At 37.8% G+C, this 16,810-nt stretch overlaps 3 protein-coding genes across 7 annotated transcripts in view; 1 reads left to right on the forward strand and 2 right to left on the reverse strand.

The window, feature by feature from the left end:
- Positions 1-214: 214 nt before the first annotated feature.
- Positions 215-7,603, reverse strand: csrp1a (cysteine and glycine-rich protein 1a). The gene is made up of 6 exons (XM_042492421.2): positions 7,288-7,603; positions 3,893-4,002; positions 2,562-2,730; positions 2,351-2,480; positions 2,169-2,265; positions 215-691 (listed from the first exon to the last, which is right to left on the reverse strand). Exons 2-6 carry the CDS (start codon positions 3,999-4,001, stop codon positions 615-617), a joined length of 582 nt encoding a protein of 193 aa, XP_042348355.1. The 5' UTR covers position 4,002; positions 7,288-7,603; the 3' UTR covers positions 215-614.
- The window catches only part of nav1a (neuron navigator 1a), a 125,380-nt gene continuing 114,893 nt past the window's right edge, over positions 6,324-16,810 (forward strand). For all 4 annotated transcript variants that reach the window (XM_088082132.1, XM_088082137.1, XM_088082138.1 and 1 more), the window contains exon 1: positions 6,324-6,446. The gene's annotated coding sequence lies outside the window, so the exon portion shown is untranslated. The remainder of the gene's footprint in view (positions 6,447-16,810) is intronic.
- On the reverse strand, positions 10,310-15,501 carry LOC121947385 (G2/M phase-specific E3 ubiquitin-protein ligase-like). Of its 2 annotated transcripts, XM_088081476.1 has the most exons (9): positions 15,429-15,500; positions 14,697-14,783; positions 14,370-14,567; positions 13,317-13,403; positions 12,452-12,705; positions 12,167-12,289; positions 10,968-11,108; positions 10,735-10,870; positions 10,310-10,609 (listed from the first exon to the last, which is right to left on the reverse strand). In XM_088081476.1, the coding sequence occupies exons 2-9, from the start codon at positions 14,758-14,760 to the stop codon at positions 10,392-10,394; spliced, it is 1,221 nt and encodes a 406-aa protein (XP_087937602.1). In that variant the 5' UTR covers positions 14,761-14,783; positions 15,429-15,500; the 3' UTR covers positions 10,310-10,391. The 2 variants fall into 2 exon arrangements, with proteins under 2 accessions (XP_087937602.1, XP_042348353.1); XM_042492419.2 differs by lacking the exon at positions 14,697-14,783 and having other exon boundaries at positions 15,429-15,501.

Raw genomic sequence — 16,810 nt, forward strand, 5'->3', positions numbered from 1 at the left:
GATACTGTACTTATGTCCCGGTACTGTGATGCGTCACTGTGATGTTATGAGAGGAATGGATACAATGACAATGTGACATTTCTTGAAACTTAAACACACAACGTCACCTTCTGATACTTGACCTGTTCTTTACACACACATACACATAAACAGGCACGCACAGTTTCACTCACAAGTGCTTATGTAATCTTTGCACAAATTAAGAAAAACTGTCTCTTCATATTTCATCTTTATTTTTTTTACCATGCTAATTGAAAAGCAGAGCAAACAGCATTTACTCTGTTACATATAATCTGATACTGAGATTTCATTTGCAGAGATAAAAAACATTTAGAGCAGATAGTGCAAATCATCAATGCAGCATTAAGAAAAAGTAATGTTTTAGCATTAAATGTGGATAATGTTACTGTAACAGAACTGGTGATCATGTTTGGCCTATATAAGTAATAAATGGTGTTTTCCACTGTACAGTAATAATGCAGCTTTTTAATCAAGCATGTGTCCGTCTGTCTGTCTGTCAGGTGCGTGTTTCCTGGCAGCAGGCTGGCCTCTGCAGGAAGAAGACAGGAGTGCAGCTTTCTGGAAATCTGTCAAAGAACATCCCAGTGTGGCCTCTACTGAGTGTGAGAAAGTGCCCCGGCTCCCAGTCCGTATCCAAATCCCTTGGGACCAAAGTTTCTGCCATAACATGCTGTTGGAAATAAAGGTAATGTCAAAAACACAATACGATATGGTGTCAACAATGTATCATTTAGTTTGTCCATGTGTTAGCATTCGAAACTTCAAAGCTAGTTAGATAAAAGCTGAGCCACATTTTGGCCACATTTTTTTTTTAAATGCACAACCTCGAATAGCCTATATCTTTTTTTTCTTATTTTTTTTTAAGGAAACTGAACTAAGGCTGTGATAACATCTCAAAAGATGAACCATAACTTTGCAAAAAAGAGTGATAAACTCTGACAGAAGCTTTGTGTTGGGCTTTTTTTTTCTTTCTTTAATATTAAATTCAAACATGAGTCAGTCAACACATGGAGTACAAGAACATGAAATGCATGAACACCCTGCAAACATGCTGATGGTTTGTGGAGTGCTTAACCATTTCTCTCAATTCAATATATACAAAAACATTAAAGGAAAGCACTTAATAAACAAAACAAGCTTTTGAGCTGTTTTTCATATTCCTCACAGTTATATTGTTGCGTTCTTGATGATATCTTTATGTACCAGGGAGCCCTCTGCTGTATTCTTGTGTTTATTACAACTCAGTCATTCACTCAAAGCACACCAGTGTAGGATGTGTAATCTTACTGCTTTGATAGTGACACTTTGTATGTTGTGTCAGTACTGTTTGCTGTATTACATATTGCATGTCTTTCAGACAAATGCAGCCTAAATGGATCAAGATGAATCATCCTGCCTGGCTTTACGTCTCTGGACCAGCATTGAAAACAGGTCTGACACAACATACTATATAATAAGTATACACCAAAACTACAGTAGGATTATTAGTGCCTTATAATAGATACAGTTGCAATTAATAAATATTTTCATTGCCGATTAATCTGTCTATTATTTTCTCGATTAATTGATGAGACGTTTGTTCTATGAAATGTCAGAAATTGTAAACATTTCCATGAAGGTTTCCCTAAGCCCAAGATGACATGCTGAAATGTTTTGCTTTGTCCACAACCCAAACATGTTTAGTTTACTGTCATAGAGGTTTAAAGAAACCAGAAAAATATTTATTAAAAAAAACTCCAACTGACCGACTGACTATAGTTGGGGATTAATTTTGATTTTTGTTACAGCTTTCAAAATAGATATCAGCCACAACTTCTTGGCCTCTTGACCACAAATTATCTCTCAGAGCGATCTTAAATGCAGTTGTAAGTTTCCATTAAGATACATAGTAATAAAATAAGACCTATGGAATTACATAAACTTGTTATATCAGATCGGGTATATTTGCATGGTTTAGGCGATGTGTATGGGATCACAGTTGCAGACATAGGTCTTGTGTACAATTGTGATCAACTCATGACAGCAGTCTATTATAAATGTGTTTTGAAGAATTATTGTGCAGTTCCAAATACAGGGTTTTTGTAAATTTATTGTAAGATGCTATGATTTTGTTTTAGCTTCTTTTTGTATAGGGAGTGAAGTTTTACCTTTGCAGTAGATTTCTCCATCCTTATCAGCTAGTGTGGTCGACTCAAGGCTCTTGTTACACGAAGCACAAGTGAAACATCCAATCTTATGCCACGCCTGTAAATAAATAGAAGATCCATTTTAAAAGGGTTGTGTTTTTGCGAGCATGCATATGTACCAGCATGTGTATGTTTTTCCTTACACTCCCAGCTCCAATCACTTTCTCAGCAGCGTAGACAGCCTTGCCACAGCGAGGGCATCTGTCTGACCCTCCAAACCTCTGAGCCAGCTTGGATGGGTTTGGGTTGCTGGTGGGACGATGAGGAGCAGGTCTGAGGAAGAGAGAGAGAAACCGTGGTTAAAGGGCCTTTATAAGAGGTCAAGAAGTGTTTGTATGTCAGTGTGTTACTCACTCTTCGGGTGCAATCCCAAGAGACTCTCCCGTGTCCATGTTGAGTGTCCCTGCTCCCACGCCATAACCGTAGCCTTTTGGCCCGTACTTCTTGCCATAGCATGACTTGCAGTGAACTTCATCCTTATGAACAGTCACAGTTGTGCTGTCCAAGTTCTTCCCACACACCACTGCAAAACCACATTCACATGCACACACACAAAAACACACACACATACATATATGTTATTGTTTTGCATATTTGTGCACATGTTTTTGAGCACATTCATGTATTTTGATAAGCTCCTAACTGTTTCCTTTTATGGAGCAGTTCTAATGAAGAAGTATGGTCTCATCTAAATTCCAACACAGGAATGTTTGATTACAACGCAGGAACACAAATAACTTCACTCAACTCCATGACCCAACATATTTTTTAAGTTGAAGCAGAGAAACACTTAAAAATACTGTTTTCTGGATTTGTTGTGTCACATTTATTTTAATGTAATCTCACTTTTTTACATGTGTGATGCATATTTAGGATTTTAAGAGAGAGGTAAAATTACACGCCTATTTACTGTTAGTGTAGGTAGATTAGGATTAGGTGCTTGCTAGACACCTTTCTTTAAAAAATTGTACTTGTCAAGTTTTGGCTCCTAATAATCAAAGGGTGGCAGTCTCTTATAAGACCTGCTTATTTACACCCGAACTTCATATAATAGGATATCTGTCATAGTGTTATTCTGTAGGCCGCTGAACACTGAAGTTAGCGTTGCCTTTCCCTCGTCAAAAAGCGAATTGGATTTTTCCATTGGACTTTGAATTATTGCAGAAAGTAAGCTCTGCGACAAACAAGTTGATACTTATATGGTTTGTTCAGCAAGATAATCTTTACAAAAGAACGCAGCTTTTATGATTTTCTAAGTGTAAATGCAATCACCAGAAGGAAAAAGCCAATGTTTGGCTATAAACGAACATCACTATGGTCACATGTCACCACAACGACGTTGTAAAGCAGTGTTCGACTTGATGATGTTTTGTAGTCTCATTTAGCCGCTTGTTGGCAACTGCCCTTTTTAAGACACCTAAAAGCTTCAAAGTTCATGAGTGGGGTGTTTACTGACATATTTTATGTCATAGAACAAAGCGTACAAAAATTAAGGCTCAAGTCTCTTAAGCTTGTGTTAACCACAGACCTTCTGATCTCGAGGCAAGGGAATTGGGAGTGCTAAAACGCTAAGTCATGCCTGCACCACTCTATTAGTTAAGTATTGTTTGTGACTGTAATGACATGTGACAATGTCTGACGTTCAGCGGTTGACAATGACAGGAAGCAGCAAAGAGTTTACTCACTGCACCGGAAGCAGGACTTGTGGAAGCTCCCGCCATCACAGTGCACCTCCTCTGCAAAATAAACTGTCTTCTTACAGCACACACACTTGTTTCCTCCCCCTAATGGCATCCTGAGCATGGACAGAGACACATACGAACACACTGTGATAACAGCTTTTTCTCCCCTCCCCATATCTTAATTATCAAAGACGGTGATTGTGACAGTTTTAGAAAGGAACAGCCAACAGAAGTGGTCACTATTCTGGAACTTCTAACTTTGACCTTACCTTTGAAAATATTACTTTTCAATGACACTCTTGATACCATGGGAAAGCATTTGCATTGGCGGCCTACAATTTGATATGTTTATGAAAAGATAAATGTAAAAAGGCAATAACATGACAACAGTGACTTTTATTTTCTTGGTTAGTAGCGGAGAACAGAAGAATGACTACAGCAGACATTAACAATAAGAGAGAGACCGGTAAAGGGCAGCTGGTAACAATGTTTTGATCTAGAAAATGAGTATTGAAACTGTTTTAAATATTCAGAGTAGATATGTATTCACATATCAAAAGATCCGCACTTTCTAGCAGTGAATTAAATGCTAGAAAAGAGTGAACATCTGTGACTGTGGCTAATGGATGTTCTAGGTATATTTTTCCAGGGCATACAATTAAAATATTGCTTATTAAAATATTGCTAATTTATGTCTGGAACCAAGCCTTCAATAGAATAACAAAGGGAACAATGAGCTAATTAATTCCTTTACACAAGCTAGCAAGCAAAGACATTTACAAAACTTTCTGTTGTTAGAAACCCATTTAAAACATCCAGATTCGGTAGCTTGTAATTTTGGCTTAGTGAAGCCAGACCCAGAGACTTTAATTTCACTCCTGCCAGTTCTCTGCGGCTTCTCTAACAGACCAGCAAGCCAGCAGTGAAGCAGAAAATACAAGAAGAATTCCTCTTTTTTTTCTGAGGTTAATTTGCGAGAGACGGCAGTTGGCTCTCTTTTGAAGACTGGAGACAACAGCCAGTGTGGAAGTAATGTGGAAATATGATTTTCTGAGGAGTCTTAAACTTGGTGGAATGTTAAAAAAAAAACAAAAAAAAAAACCTGGCATCCTGCCTTTTTTTACTCCTTGTGTTTCCCAGCATGACCCTCCCTGTCCAATCTCGTGTATCCGCACATTCCTGACCGTGAAAAACCCTCCCACCTCTCTTCCCCTGACTCACGCCGTCTACTCTCTGCCCGCCTGTCTGTCTCATTCTGCATCACTTCTAATGACCTCCAAAACTGAGCTGAGGTTTGTTCTTTTGGGCAGGAAATACACTGAAAAAACAGCTGCAACTCCTTTTTCTTTTGGTGAGAGGACGGAGCTGAGCTCTCAGAGCAGAGTATGGAGGTGTTCCTATCCACTTTAGACACACTTCCTGTTTTTTTAAGTCAGAATATACAGCGTGTGATCCTGAGACTCACCCAGAGAAGCCAGCCCGCCAAATTATCTCTCTCCATTTCTTTAAAAGTAAATACAACACCCTGAAATTAAACAGAACTTCTTTAATACTGTCAGCAAAGCTGTACTTAATGTGAAAATGAGCTTATTTTATGATATTTAATCATAGCTCAGAGTGAAGTAATGGGTGGAGCTGTGTTTGTCTGGCTGCTGCTGCACTGTGACCCTCTGTCATTGTGAGCACAGACTGTTTCAGTCTGTTTTTGGGGGTTATTCAAAGGCCAGGCAGTGAAATCTTAAAAGAGATGATTGACTGGGAAGAAAATGCTGTCTTCTGGGATGTAACTGGAATGGATGGTTTTTATCATTTCTGGTGATGTACATTCAGTATACATGTACGTTACATATAAAACATTTATATAATTACAATAGGAGGTTAACGTCAGGGTTCTGGTGGATTGAATTGTTTTGCACATTGTCTGTTATATATCATATAATAAGCACCACCAAGTCAGACTTATTAATGTAAAGCCAGATCAAAACAGAAAAAACTGTGGTTGTTTTTTTCTGCATCGGATTTTCTAGCTTTATTTGTGTTGTTTGCTCCAACAGTTGTCAACTTTCTGTCTATGCTTTTAGTGTCATAAGTGACAAAAATTGAAATTGAAACAATGTAGTTTCGTCACAAACTGACAAGCACAACCACAGAAGTATGAACTAAGGGTAAGGTTCAGAGAAACGGTGGTGCAAGAGAAACATAGGATATGAAACATAGAGGAAAGCATTTTGAGGATTATTTTATTTAAAGGTTTGTATACTCTGCATTCCTGGAAACAAGACTTTTCAGTGCCAGTAAAAGCAGAAATATTGGGAATGTTTTTGTACCAGGCATAGGTAGAAAAATAAAATTTTAGTGCTTTCCAGCAGCCAAACCAGGAAAATATGACTCAAAGTGGTTGGTCAAATAACTCTCTAACTCACTCATGTCATTTTACAGCTGTTTTGGACTCAAGAAGATCAACGTGGAGTAGAAAAAGAAGCTTGGACATGAGTGTCATGATGCAAGGATGACTACAACTCCAAGCACCAGGATGAACAAAATACGTAAACAGAAGGTGAGATAGCAGGAGAGGAATATGACGACACAATGTAGTCAGTTAAGTCAATATTTATTCACACTTCTACAGATACTGACAGCTCTGACTTGTTATTGACAGATGGTCACAGGACCGATAGGGTTAACAGCTGTCAATCTGACCACAGAGGGGAATGCACAGAGAGGGGAAACTTCTCAGTTGACAGACTAAAAGGTTTTTAAAGCCTCAATTGTTCAACAAACTTTTTTTTTGAGAAAGACAGTTTATGATTTCTGGTCTTATGGAAAATGAATGTCAAGTCTTTGCTTTAAACAGTAACTTGTTTTTTCACTACATGAACAATCCAGATATTTGCACTGCGTTGTTAAAGATGAATTGTGTTGAGAACAGCTCAACAAGTTAAGACGTGTGGGGACACAGACAGTTTCACAGGAATGCTCAATTAAAACAGTGAATGAGAAGTAAGGATTGGAAACTTCACAACAAATCAGGAAGTCAGCTCATGAAGTAAATGTGACTGCATATGACATCTGTGTGATTTAGGCCGAGATAAATATTGCAGTAGGAGTTGCTTAATATTCTGCGCCAACTTTTACACTCAGTTTGCCCACACAGGAGAACATACATGAGTTCCCACATTGTGTTACTGTTTAACAACACAGTTAAACTTTGATTCCCCTTTGCAACCTCTAATGTGTTATAGTTGTTCAAACAAACTGACTTGCACGGCAAATGTCTTTACATGTGGGCTGTGTTTTTCCCATCATGCATCGGCAGAAAGAGTAGGAAATTAGATATAGCAAGAAGCAAGCAGAAAGCAGGAAGCTTGAGCTGGCTGTAATATATTAACATTACTTACCTGCAGTTAGGTGCTGTCAGTCAGTGATGATGGACAGGTTGAAGCTTGACTCTTTGATCGGAGAAATGGAGCACTGGGGTGTGTTCAGGAAGCCAGCAGTCCAAAGTTAGGTGGAGGAGCTGCACTTTAAGCCTGCAGGAGAAAAGTAACTTCTCTTTCTAACCCAATTTTTAGGACTTTTTTCCACTGATACAAATTGACTCAGACAGAGTTGTTGCTGGCATGTGCTTCTCCGCTTTTCCACTTTGTTCCAGATGTGTTGAAAGGGAGGAGCTTCTGGTGTTGCAGCTTCAGTCCGCAAACGTAATGTGTGTTGAGCAACAGGAGGAGAGTTTCTGAGTGACTGGCCAAGAGAGAGAGGGAGAGAGAGAGAGAGAGAGAGAGACAGACAGAGAGAGAGAAAGACACACAGAGAGAGAGAGAGAGAGAGAGAGAGATGAATTGGGAGGGAACTTGGATTGAAAAGTCATGTAGCGCCTTGCGCAGTGGAAATATTTTATGCCAACTATCAATTACAGCCAGAAACACATGAGAAGCAAGAAAGCAAGAAAGATTAACTATATGAAAATAATGAAAATCAAAATAACTTTATGATTGCAGAAAAAGAAAATTAGAAGAGTACAAAGCGCTGCAGAGCAATTACAATGTTTTAACCTCTTAAATTCCTACATTTTTAAAGGCATTTTCTCCCCTCTCTTTCCTTTTGTTTCCAGTTATTTCAGGCCTCACTCAATAATTTCCTTGCTGGTATTAAATGAAAGGATGCTCAGTTGATGTATAAAATGTCTACAAAAATCCCCTCCTCTTTCTTTTTGAGCTGTTTTCTCTTTGGTTGCAGGCTGTATTTAACATAAAATCATGCAAAAGGCATATTAAACTATACAAGAGCTAAACTGGGTGAACTCCACCACAGATGAAAGATTATGAAAATTTCATGTCACAATTAAAGTGACCAAAATTATTTTAGCAAACAGTGTAAACAAGGTATTTTTAAAATGTATTGAAAATGTCTAAAAAACACTGATACACAAAAATCATTTCACCGAGCTTTGGACTCAAACAAAAATTAGCAGAACTGTGCATTTTTTGTTTGCATAATATTAAGATAACACAGCTAATACTTCAATGTAAACATATAAAAACATAAATGCGCAATACCATTAAAGATAGCCCGTCTTTGAAAAGTTTGCTCAGGTGTCTGTGTCACTGTGGATGAGAACGAGGGACCAGTAGCATCACTGGGTTTGCCTGCTCCACGCCCACTCTGTAAACAAGAGAATACCAAAACAAAGCCACGTTGCTGCGCCTGCGTGTGGGAGACTGTTGCTAACTTTGGTTGATGCTGGAAAGTGTTTACTTTACTATAATCCAACAAAGTTTAAATGGTAATACAAATTTGAAACGGTTATACAAACCATCATTTTTGCCACAGTTATTATAAAGTCTTTCATTCCTAAACTCCACATTGTTGAAGCCGTAATGAATATGATGTTTACTGTCTTTCTCTAAAACCATCATCTCAGTCCTGAAATTGCCTGATGAGAGGTAATGTTCATTCATGTTTTATCATATCTAAACCTGAGAATAAGATTTTTGACAGAAATATATGGAGGATACTTCCTTCTCTGATTGGGTGGGTTTAAGTGTAAACACTTTAATAACCTTCCAGCAGACTGCATCAACAATGATCTTCAATGACTTGTCATGTTCCTCTTGATGTTTTGATTTTCAGATTTCTATAGGGTTTTTTCCCCTTCTATTCTGTGTTTTATCTTATGAGCCTTTCTTATGAGTTTAAACTTTTTTTTTTTTTTTAATTTGTCTTGAGGTTAACTTTTAACAGAATTAGTTTGAAGAGTCAAATGGTAAATCAGCTGTTTTCCCTCTTACACAGTAAATAGGAGGCAATCTCAAAGTAATTCCAGCCTTTGTATTTTATCACCACAACATTAAATGACCTTTAGGGAAGAGCTGGTAAAGGTCACACTGATATGCTTAATGGATGAGAAAGCATTCACAGAAATGGATTGTGGAGCCGCTTGCTAATGCTGGCAGAGAGAGCAGAGTATGATGAGCTTTCAGCTGTGCAGGGATTGACCTCTGCTACCATCATGTGGTCATGGTGGGTACTGAACATCAGTACAAATAAAAGAAGGCCTTCGAACAATTTGTGACTCTTTATACTGACTGGTTTGTGCATAACCAGTATGAACATATGAATTACTGTTTGTCTGAATTTAGGGTTGCAACTATTGGTTAGTTGAAGTATTGCATAATTGGCAGATTATTTTCTACTAAACCAAAATTACAGACAAGTTCCGCACATTAATTACAGGCTTTTAAACCAAGTCAGTAAACTAATCTTTTAATTATATGCCCTGGAAAAATATACCTAGAACATCTACACACTCTATTACTATTTATTAGAAAAACAGGAAATAGGGAAAGTCACAATTTCCCAGAGTCCAAAGTTATATTTTTAAATGTTTTGCTTTTTCCAAGAAATGCTCCAAAATATCATGTCGTCTATCAAAGAGAGCTATGATTGAAAATCAGCAAATATTTTTTCAACAAATATTCACATTTGGCAGGCTGGGGACATAGATTTTTTTTTATTTTTTTTTTATCATTTTTGTAAAAAGATAACTTGAAGTGAAACTCCAGTGTTTCCTGGTCTTGGGTAAAAATACTTTTTTTGGGATTGTTTTTGCTCCAAACAGAGCTGCACAAAATCTGATAAACACACAGAAGTGATGTCACCTGAGGCTGCTGAACAAAAATTTTGGAAATGAAAAAAATCTAGGTGTGTGGAGTTAGAAAGAAGTGATCCTACTTGACCTCCGTGCTTGCTCCTCATCTCTGAATGAAGCCTGAGGCTAAATTAGCCAGTACAAGAAAAACACACCTAAATCTGAACTATGAGTGGCCAAGTTGAGTTGTGGGTAATGCAGGGGGGCGGTTTTGAAAAGGAAGAACACAATGTGAAACATTTTGTAAAAGCAAAAATATTCAGTGAAACTAATTAATAAAGATGGGTTTATTATACACACTGTAAGGAGAACATTGTCAAGTTTTACACACTCAATCCACACACGTATTCCAATTTAGACACAGCCAAAACCACTGTAACTGGTTGATATGCACGCGCAAAGATCCTGCTGAAATGCTTTGTACGTTGTATAATGCCTTGGCAGTCTCAGTTTCTCAAAACATGTTGAAGCTGTGGGAAGTGTGGCCTCAGCTATTTCCACCTTCATCTCTGTGGTCGGCACCTCCCATCCTATCCAGAACTTTATGAGGCTCTTTAGCTCAGCTGGAGACGCTGTGTTAAAAAAAAATAAAAAAATAAAAAGCAGCTGATTAGATGACACAGAATCACCTAAAAAAAGACTTCATGCTGCATTAGTTCAAAAGATATCACAATAACAGTAGTAGTACTGCACATACCATTTTCAATAAATGTTTTCAAGTAGCCAGATACTCGACATACATCCATGTCATCGGACGCGCCAACGTCTTCGTCTTGGTAGCTCTCAAAGAAGACAGTTACAGAAGTTGGCCATATGATGCAATCCAAGACCATCTGAAATCACATGTAACTTCAAAAAAATCTATAATCCTCTTAGTTTTAGACAATGGTGCAGCTGTTGCAGCTGTTAGATGTGCTTTTGGTACTGTACCTGAGGTGTGAGCTGTGCCTCTGATTCCCTTGGAAACAGGATTGGGATTACATCTCTTCTGTGAATGAGAAGTGGCCAGAGTCCTGTCTCTGTTAAGCCTTTTCGGAACTGATTGATTTGAGGCCTTGTTCGCTCAATAACCTGCAAAACAGGAGGGTAGAGGTTAGATTTATTGGTCATTTTTTAAACAGTAAAGTAGCTATAGTTCTTGAACTGACTCTGTTCAGGATTCTTGGAACCTTGGTGCTAGATTATCTAGCGAATCAGCCCACATTTCCACCAGTTTGAAGTGGAACTATTATAGTTAAGGATGTGTCATCAGCAGAGAGAGTGTCAAAATGAATGGCAGAATTAACCAGCAGTAGCAAGATGTTGGATTGCGTTGATGGCTTGCAAGCTTTTGATCTGTTATCAGATGTTGATATTTGTTTTTGTCTAATAAAACAAGCATGGACCAACGGCTATTGATAATAAGAAAAGCTATTACGTGCAAGACTCCATCCTCCAGCTAGAAAATCAGGTGTGCAAACTGGATTGGAACCTGTTCCATGGTGGTAGAAAAGGGTTATCAGAGAGTTTGATTGGAGGGTAATGTAGTTAAAGTTTATTAACGTGGCCACATGTTTTGAGTGTGATTTCTGACCTCACCAGAATTGAGGAGCCTCATAAGAATTTATTAAATGTCTTCTTATGTACCTTTTTTTACAATGCCAAAAATGACTCTTAAAAACATTACATACAGAATAGACTGATGGTTATTATGTGGCTTCAGATAACTGGAAGTGAATTGATGAAGATTTTTTGTTGGATTCTGGATGCTGAGGGACTTTTGCTATTTGTGCTAATAGAGGGTTAACTGGAAAACAGCTGTTCTGCTTATTGATCAGACTTCTCAGATTTTGCTTAAGTTGACAAGTAGACAGATATTGACGTCCCTTTTTTCTTTAAAGCAGATGTCAACTCTGTGTCTCGGTGACACAATGCCATTTGTAATGAATTGGTGAAATGGTGGACAGCAAAAGAAGTAAGTATCCTCCATAAATTGAGGATGTTGGCAATGCTCTTTTGAATAGTCGTTAGGGCACCGTGAGGTTATACTGTATGTTATCCATTGACATTCAGTGTATTTGGCACTAGCGTGGAGAAATTAACACGAGTTGAAAAGCTAAAGTAAAGTAAATAGAAACACTTTGACATACAGCATGCAGGAGAAGCTTTTTCGACAGCCATTTCCTGTTGGTGGCATTTGGTGATGGCAGTTCCCATGACAGGCAGAGCTGATGGATGGCGTCAAATTCATTTAATTCAGCGTCTCCATCAAGCTGGATAAACATAAGGGAAAACATGTTTTATTCATGCAGCATGCATAGGATAAATTACACTAGTTACAGTTTCATGATGCTGAGTTCAGTGTGTGAAGTGACATGTAAAGAGTAAGTAGATTTTCCATGTTTTTTGTGGAGTGCATTGATCACAGTGCCCACCATTTTCACAGTGTCTCGGATGTCGAGGTCAGGGCAGTCTTGTATCGTCACAGGTGTTGTTTCTAATGAACCTCCAAAGAGAATGTGAATAATGGCAGGGCTAAGTCCCGGGAAACTCGGGCCACAGTGTAAGAAGGAATGGCCTATCATTCGACCGGCGACTGTGAACATGTTATTGTCAAGCAGTTCATCTGAATCTGAGGGGATGAGGTGATCAGGCTCACCTTCGAAGATTTTGGTGATGGCTACATTTCCTGCAACAGTGACAGATTGACGATTAAGAGAATATTTAGAACACGACGCTAATGACTCAAAAGAAATAAAACAAATAATTAAGAAAATGTCCTTTTCACAGAGTGTAGTCAGTGTAGATTTTGATAATTTGATACTAGAACTAGTTGTTTATTTAATTGAATTAGACCCTTAGTTCACCTTTCCTGATATCTGATAAGCTTTATTAGTGATTGTTACTATAATTATCATCATCATAAATTTCACATAAATGGACAGTCATCTTTCAAATATGATTAAATCTTTTTTAGTACCAAACATAGAAAGTTATTTTTTATTAGATTATCCAGATTGTCCAGGTTAAATGGAATTATTGAATGAACAGATGCTCATTGCATAATTAACCTTTATGATGCTTATGAATAACTTTCAATGTACTTACAGTTTCACTGCTTTTGCATCACAGCATAAATGGTTGCAACAGTAGATAGCAGCAGAAGCCTCCGTAATGACATGAACCTTTCCCTGTTTATCACTTACAGTACATAAATTCTGAATACTTTCAATAATTTTGAATACTTGTCTATAGCTTGAATCAGCATTGTTATTATGTGTGTATGTTGTGGTGTCTAACCTAAGTTTATATGAAATCCACTCATTAGCTTGAAAATCACTGTTGACATCATGTGACGGTCGACTCCACTTCCTGTTGCAATGTCACCTGTGAGGAAACACTTTATTTTAATGTAGATCACTTAGCTGATCAATGTGGTGGATTTTTTCACTTGTTGAAGGGATACTTCAAATTTTTTGAAGTGGGGTTGTATGAGGTACTCATCCATAGTAAGTATATTAATCATATTAGATAGTGGTCAGCATGTCTCGAGTTTGGAGAAGCAGACAGCAAGTTAGCAATGTACTGACTGATGTTAGCCACCGAAAGAAAAAAAAATCTACATCAGTTTAAGCATATGTCTATAATATAATGTAATATAATGTAATATTTTTACCGCATTGCCTTACCATCAGACAGCCCTTACAGAAGGGGAATTGACTGAAATGTATCTGAACTCTCTTCAAAGCCAGACTTCATTGACAAATACAGTAATTTTACCTGGCGGAACACAGGAGCTGCCTCGATCAGTCAGTTAAGCTGAGAATACACTGTATGATTTTAGAAATGTTGATGTTAATTCCAGCTCTTCTGTACGAGTGAATCATCTGCGATGTATAGCCAAAGCTCTCGATTAATGTGCTCACACTGCACAGTCCAATCTTCAAGCCACGCCCTGAGAGCTCACACTGTATGTGTAAAAACACATAGTTTTGTGAGACTTTGGTGGCTTTGAAGAGAGAATAGATTACTTTCAGTGTCCAGTCCATTCCCCTTCAGGAAGGGCTGTCTGATGGCAAAATTAAATGGTGTAAACATCATAAATACAGGGAAAAAATGATATGATTCTTTAACAAAAAACATTTTCAGGTGGCTAAAACACGTTTTGGTTCTACCTGCGTCCACAGCAGTGTTACTCCTGCCTGCTTCTTCAAACAGAGGGGGTGCCGACTGACGTCTCCTTTAGGCCATAAACTTACTATGGATAATCTCATTCAACCCCAATTCAAAAAAAAGAAGAACAACTCAGAACTACCCCTTTAAAGCAGTACTATTTAATATATCGGTGACTACCTAAAAGTTTGCATCGAAGTGGCGACGTCCACCGAATGTTGTCTCTCTTGTAGAACTTTACTAAAGTTCGATCTTGTTCCTCCTTGTCTTGTCTGATGTCCACACTCAGAAATAGGTTGATCGAATCTCTGTTGCTGCGGAGAAGCTCTTGTGAAAATAGCCATCCTGCTTGTTTTGGATGTGACACTGATCTCCATTCTGAGATGGCACCACAAAGAGCAAAACAAGAACATAAAATATGAGCTATCTGAAATAAACTGCATCCACAAATAAAGCTTTAAGGGACTCTAATAACTTAATAAAAAAAAAGATTAAAGAAACATGTACCGCAGGTGGTACTTGGAATTATTTCTTCTCTTTCTTCCATTTCTGTTGGTACTAATCTGACCATAATGGACAGTCCATTCCAATAATCTGAAAGACAAGGATTTATAGTGAGGTGTAAATAACTGCCCCATGTTTAAACATGTCTTCTCTAGAAACATGTCAAATTGTAGGTCTGCTGTTTAAGAGGTATGCAGCTTCTTTTGTGAGTGACCCTCAGGGAGGGAAGAGCATCGTGTTTACTGCTCCTCAACGTTTAACCTATTCAGATCTGACCATGAGCTCACAAAAAGCTTTTCTATCTACAGTATGTTGCTTTTGACTTTTGGAATTGGGAAAATGGAAAAAAATTGCTTCTAGCTCAACTTGGGGTTGATTATATATAAAATATATACAGTCTCCCTTGCAATTTTAAGCTTGGAAGATTTCTTTCGCGTTATAAATGCTTTTCTCAGTACAGTCCCGTTTGAAGCTATGTAATGTATTACATGAATCCACTGAGATTAAACTTGCAACAGCTAAGACCAAGTATAATTAAGTTTTTTTACAAACAGTTTTTGGAAAAATAATGTCAAACAGTCACAAAAAATATGTGCCATTAGACTCAAATTTGACTCTTATGTCAGACCAAGACAGAATTCAGCCAGTAACAAAGACTTTATACAGGATCTGGAGCACACGAATGAAAAAAGAAAGAATAAGTAATGGTCAGAAGGAGGTTGCAGCTGTGCTTACCTGTGGCGGTCTGTGACAGTCTCCTCTCTGTTTTCGGTGTTTGCTGTCATTGAGTCTGGATGAAGATTGTAACTCCCAGTAGTCTGAGCTGGTTTAACTTGTTAGTGCAGGTATTATGGAGGGAGAAAAAGTCTTGCTTAGCCTGAGGCAGCAACATGTTTTAAAGGGCAAAATTTAAAGGTGATGGTTAACAGATTCTTTTTGCATATTATAAACAGGTTACGACTAGGATTCGGTCAGATGGTTGAAATCAGTTCTATATTATGCTTGTACGCTTCCAATATGGATTCCATTATTTAATCAAATCATTGAAATAATAATACTAATTCATGCATAGAAAACAACAAAATAACTACCAGATTGCTTTGTGTATTTAAGAATCAATTTATCAGATGACACTGTTGATGGATGGCATCTTTAGTTTCACACATATCTGCCATTTTTATTGTATTGCAGTAACAATATGTATTTTTCCTCAAAACACATATGAGCAGAGGAAATTAGTGTTTTTTTTCCAGGCCATACTGGATAATTCGAAGCTTTAAAGTTTCAATCATAATATTGACATTAAAATTCTAAATCAACACTCAAACGCTGAATAGCTTCTTTTTGTTTTTAAAAATCAGTTCATGAAAAAAATTGACTATTTTCTTTGTTAACTAGCTAAATATTCTACAACAATTCATATTTTTTGTGCGTAGCCTTTCAAAAACAAAAAGAGAAACATTTTCACTGCAGCTGTTTACCCCTCCGCCTGCTGCACACAAAGGGAGGCACTCATCTGTATTAATATAGCAGTCTAGCAACAATCTCACAGCCCCATAAATTATATTTGTTCATAAAAGAAAATTGTTCTTATTTAAAAAATCAATCTTTTTTTTTTAGGTTGATAATCTGTCAACCCCTACTGCATATACAGTATATTGTTTAGTTCTGTCCGGTGCCTTTAACTGGCTTTGTGATATGCAGCCTTTGTAATGTGAAATCTCTTCAGTGTTACATTTAACTGGCCTCATCATAGAATGGGACACCCATGGGGACGCCCTATTAAAAGTGGAGGCACTCTGACGCCATCTAGTGTTACCCATGCAGTCAGTCATACGAGGTTCAGTCATGCACAGACAAACTCAGGATGTTGATTAGCTTAGTGGATTGAGCACTGTGGTATTTAGATACAAACATTCACAGGGAACTGGTAACTTCCCCATACATGTGGTTTGATGAACCAGAGATGTTTCTCTGTTTCAGAACCTCTTCTGGCTTTTCTGTGTGTGTGTGTGTGTGTGTGTGTGTGTGTGTGTGTGTGTGTGTGTGTGTGTCTTTTTTTCATTATTTTACTCATTTCATTTAAGCAGCACATCTGAGGCCTCATGTTCCAGACA

The sequence above is a fragment of the Plectropomus leopardus genome, chromosome 9, assembly GCF_026936395.1.
Source record: "Plectropomus leopardus strain MGB_pleo_1.0 chromosome 9, ASM2693639v1, whole genome shotgun sequence".
Lineage (NCBI taxonomy): Eukaryota > Metazoa > Chordata > Actinopteri > Perciformes > Serranidae > Plectropomus > Plectropomus leopardus.

Excerpts from the sequence above, each read along its gene's own strand:
- csrp1a (XM_042492421.2), bottom strand. The coding sequence starts at position 4,001 with ATGCCATTAGGGGGAGGAAACAAGTGTGTGTGCTGTAAGAAGACAGTT. Across the intron at positions 2,731-3,892 it reads CAAGTCCTGCTTCCGGTGCA|TGGTGTGTGGGAAGAACTTG; the intron begins GTGAGTAAACTC and ends GTGGTTTTGCAG. Across the intron at positions 2,481-2,561 it reads CTTGGGATTGCACCCGAAGA|ACCTGCTCCTCATCGTCCCA; the intron begins GTGAGTAACACA and ends TCTCTTCCTCAG.
- LOC121947385 (XM_088081476.1), bottom strand. The coding sequence starts at position 14,760 with ATGGTCAGATTAGTACCAACAGAAATGGAAGAAAGAGAAGAAATAATT. Across the intron at positions 12,706-13,316 it reads TGGATTTCATATAAACTTAG|GAAATGTAGCCATCACCAAA; the intron begins GTTAGACACCAC and ends TCACTGTTGCAG. Across the intron at positions 11,109-12,166 it reads AAAAGCTTCTCCTGCATGCT|GTTATTGAGCGAACAAGGCC; the intron begins GTATGTCAAAGT and ends CCTGTTTTGCAG.